Source organism: Phytophthora sojae, assembly GCF_000149755.1.
Source record: "Phytophthora sojae unplaced genomic scaffold PHYSOscaffold_1, whole genome shotgun sequence".
Classification (NCBI taxonomy): Eukaryota; Oomycota; class Peronosporomycetes; order Peronosporales; family Peronosporaceae; genus Phytophthora; species Phytophthora sojae.
The window spans coordinates 13,083,538-13,088,059 of record NW_009258115.1 but is presented as its reverse complement, the minus strand read 5'-3'; the positions used below and the strand labels follow the sequence as shown (position 1 = coordinate 13,088,059).

The 4,522-nt window shown below is 47.8% G+C and overlaps 2 protein-coding genes across 2 annotated transcripts; both read right to left on the bottom strand.

Moving 5' to 3' along the window:
* PHYSODRAFT_477482 (hypothetical protein) lies at positions 1-2,864 on the bottom strand (the record flags this gene model as incomplete). The annotated part of the gene is made up of 4 exons (XM_009519670.1): positions 1-386; positions 1,050-1,271; positions 1,545-1,825; positions 1,987-2,864. The coding sequence occupies 4 exons, from the start codon at positions 2,862-2,864 to the stop codon at positions 1-3; spliced, it is 1,767 nt and encodes a 588-aa protein (XP_009517965.1).
* Positions 2,865-3,016: 152 nt separating this feature from the next.
* Positions 3,017-3,442, bottom strand: PHYSODRAFT_402715 (hypothetical protein; the record flags this gene model as incomplete). Its single annotated transcript, XM_009519669.1, has 1 exon — positions 3,017-3,442. A coding segment is annotated over one exon (426 nt), but the record flags the coding sequence as incomplete, so codon positions are not given.
* Between the last annotated feature and the right edge of the window lie 1,080 nt (positions 3,443-4,522).

The following is a 4,522-nucleotide window of genomic DNA, read 5'->3' as shown; positions in this document are numbered from 1 at the left end:
CTACTCAACCGTGCTTGCAGGCTCGTCTTTTATCAACCGTCCTGTGAGCACGTAGTAGAACAGTTCAAAGCGTCGTTTCGTCAGCACTGCCATGTCCGTGGCTTCAGACGCTCTCGAGAGACTTCGGTTGATGAACATCCAACAAACGTAGACTCCGCAACTAAATAAATCAAACTGAAGTGGATCATTGTCGACTTCGATGCGAAATGCGGGCAAAACCTTGGTTTTTAAGCTCATCGCGAGAACTTCAACTACCGACGTGAACTCCTTCTGGTTGACAGGATCATAGCAATGTATCGTTTTGGAGTGCGTGTCGACAACGATACTGCACCAGTGAGCGTTGCTGAAGTTAATTGGGACGAAGATGGTTTTTACCTCCAACTCAGCTGCTTGATTTCCAACAAGCTTGAGAATATCACTCGACATCACCTGATGTTTCATTTTGCGCTTGCCTCTTGTCGTTGCGGATTGAAATCCAGCAAAACGTGCAGACGGGATATCATGACAAAGCCGATCACACAGAGCGTGGATATACGCGTCGTTCAGGTATTGCGGTGGTACTGCACGGTACAGCATAGCGAATTGGTACCCAGGGACCTCAGCAAATCCGTCGATCTTGCTGTACGGATACGTGTTGATCACTCGGTCCGCAACTTCGTTAACTGTATCGTGGTAGGTCGCCGGAAGGGACGGTAAGACTTTCTCTCGTAACCAAAGGTACAGCGCCATTCCTTGCTCGGCAGCTTTCTTGATATTATCAATCTTTCGGAATATCTCAATTTGTTGACGAGAGAACACACCAACATTTTTAATGACTACTACATCAGTTGTAGTACGCTGAGGCTCATTAGTGGACAGACATTCGTTGGTGTCGCCCTCATCGAGGACAATAGGGTCCGCGACGGTATTCGATAGAGGGAGGACATCCAAGCACGCTCGTAGTAACTTTTCCGGGAGTAAGTAAAATGCGTCAAGGTTGAGAATGGGGTTCTTCTGCCTTTTGAACTTGGGTTTCCGGTTTGCTTCTGCACCAAACTTGACACAAATACCAGCAAGTCGCCGTTGCAACTCAGAGAGGCCGGGTTTTTCTTCGTCCAGAGTTTGAAGTAGGTCAATCAGCGTAGATTGGCCTGCCAGCTCTCGCGCCGATTCCGAAGCTGCAAACCAAATCCGACTTGTTTTTTCGTCCGCATGGGTCTTAGACTTTTTCTTTTTTGGCGCTCCTGACTTTCTGGTGTTTCCGTTGAGAATGATTTCAACTTTGTCAGGCACTGTGGAGCGCACGATTGCGGACGTAGCGCAAAATCTAGGTGCAACACCTCTTTGCACAACAGCCTTTGGGCTGGAAATTTCCGGCTCAGTGACACATTGAACTTGGAGGCTTGCTCCTTGGCTTCCATCTCCAGTATTAGAGGTTTTGCTACGAGCGACTGGTTTGGCTGATAAAACTTCGCGAACAATGTCATCATCATCGCTGGAGCTCCCTCCATGGTGAAGATCAGCCTTGCTTGCTTTGCGTTTTTCGCGTGCTGAGCTGCTCGCACAAGAATGCGACGTGGTAGCTAAAACTTCACGAGCAATTCGATCCCTGTCGCTTGAACTCTCGTAGCCTATTGACTCAGAAGAGTGGGGCAGTGATGATTTGTACCCATGGGATGTTATTCCTGGAATGTGGTCTAGCCCTTGTGGTGACAGATACCTCTGCTGACGAAAGGATCTCCACTGCGTCAATACAAACTGTAACGCAACGTTGAAATCTGCGTCGTTGTCGATGTCGGCTAGTTCGCTAGCGATCAGATGAGTAGCACGCACGGCTTCTCCGTGACTTCGCGGTTTTGAGGTCATCAGTTTCTTCGCATCTCGCTCAAACGTCTTGTATTTGAACCGACGAGCACTTTGCAAAGAGACCGAGTTATTTGTCCACCTAAAGTTTGAAAAGTGTTTAGTATCCTCAGCAAATAAATGAAATAAAACGTAAAGATATACCTTTCATCAATTCTGCACCAAGGGATAACAGGACCAGAGGCGTTGGTGAGTTTTCGGTATGCAATTACATGGCGACATGGAAGCTGCATAGACTTCGCGAAGGTGCAATCACACGACCACTCCTCCGTGCTGAGGTGGGCTGCATTATGGCGGCCGCGAACTTGTACAAGCCCAGCCTGAAATTCATCCACGTTGTATGAATAAATGCTAGATTTTGATATTCCGATTGAATATTGCGACTCCACTTGCTGTGCGACGTGATGAGTCGTGAAACGGAGCACGTTCGACATCTCCTCGTCGTAATTCGAGTTTACAAACCGTCCCATTCGAGCGAGCTGGTACTTGTGTTCATTTTGAACTCGGCGATCGTGGGCAACCAATTCTCTAATGCATGTAGCCATATCCATGGAGGAGTCAACACACCCCTTGAGCTTACCAAAAAAGCTTTCCAGTCGGTTGTTAGTGTGATTTTTAAAGTGAGGAAGATCGGATCTGCGGTACATCACCCACACGTCTTGGGAACTATCCCAGTTACGTGCGAAATAGTCGAAGAATCCCTCGAAACCAATACGGTGACACATCGCCTCGAGTGACTTGTAGTATCGGGAGTAGACCTCTTCACTTGAAGCATATACCAACCTGGGGATAACAGCATCCAGTGCCGTGGCATCATCTGTTGAAATTTTACCGAATTCGGGTTTACCTCGCTTTTCCTTCAAATACTTGATCACATGGAAATGACATATCAGAATCCGCACATCCGGAAAATGGCTTTGCAGGACTCGTAATTCGTTAAGATCCTTATCAACCATGATCACACGAAGCAAATTGAACCTTCCACAATTTGCTCGTTTGAAGTGTTCAATGGCCCGGTCCATATGCCAGTCTCCATTTGTCTCCAAAAGAGAATGCTGCACCACAACACCTTCTCCATACTCGTTCATTGCCATGAAAGTGCATAACTGGTAGTTGTACCTAAACAATAGATTACAATTTTAGCAAGTTCTTCGAGCACACAATAAAGACTGAAAACGTACCGGTTTGTTTTATGACTGCAATCTATCAGAAGCAACTCGCTGAAACGAGCGTACATACGCCGCATGAAAGAGGATGACAGAGAAATTACACCCGTCTCGCCGGCGGCCGTCTCGTCAACTGTTACCACGTTACCTGCATCTGCGGATGCAAAACCAGCGACCTCCACGGCAGTCCGCTCGTTATCATCGGTAGACGTAAGCGAAGCAACGTGATTCCGCACCATGTTGTCCACGTCAGACTTCACAACATTTTGGCCATGCGATAGAAGGTAGTCGTAGATTTTCGACCTCTTTGAGCCAACAGCTAGCATTCCTTCAACGCGGGCCTCTATGCGAGCGTCGTCTAATCCACGAGAAGAAGGAAGCGCAGCAAAACTATCTGCAGTAACGTCATGATTGTGTACAAAAGTCCCATGAACGACCCGAAATTGCCACATTCCGTTCCTCTGGCATGCTTGGACTGTAAAACGGAAGCCACATCCAGTGAAATGGACGTGCTGACGTGGTCTCTCTCCGGTGCCTCGAGGCGGTCGACCTGGCCAGCCGTGTGTACAAATGTATACACGCTGGTATGGATCTATGAAAGCAGGTAGCTTATCAATTTTGCCGAGCTTGTACTTCTCAGTAACTACAATCCTGTCGTTGCGCTGGTTGTTGTTCATTGTTTCTTTTATGGGTAGCGTTTGACATGAACGCTGTTGATAGTCTCAAACGTACGATAACCATGCACCCCAGTTAGCGTGCCATTCTTGAGGCGGATCAACGAGAGCGTTGGCTTTGTAGACAAGACGAGCTGAGTGGTTGTTCATAGCAACGGGGGCAACAACGCGCGATGCCGATTCTGTAGGCTGGACTTGACTACTGGAGTCTTCACTGCCACGACTCACACTGTCTACGTTCTGCGCTTCTCCTCTCACGCCGTCGTGCTCATGCGCGTCTGCGTCAGAATCACACGGTGCCAGTAGACCTCCGATGTCCATTCTCACGCGCGAAGATGTGATGAAAGCGCCTGGACACGCGAGCCCACCAACGCTTGAAGCAGAAGACACGTGTAGTTCTCGAAGGAAAACTACGCCGACATCGCCCGCGAAGACCTTGTCGAACCAGTGCCGAGGTCGCGGTCGTTTCTTCTCAAGTGCACGGCGGTGAACAAACTTAGCTCTATTCCGCACGCGGTTTTTTTTGCGGTAATTTAAATATATTCGGTCCAGGATAATCCTGTACGCATATGTTAGTAAAATCCTGGATAATTCTGGATGGTTAGGGCTAAAATAACCCTGGACTCCAACAGTTCCGAAGGAAATTCGGTATCGCGACGATTTATAGATAAGTCGTGCGAGTTACATAATGTAACTTACATTCCAAAGTGCCAAAAAGTCTGCAAAGCATAATAGAACATGTCATGTTAGTCGACGACTGACCGTGTTGCATTGAAAGAATTTGCTGCACAAAAAATGTACTTCCTCCGGTTGGAAATGATCACCGGAAGTCATTATGAT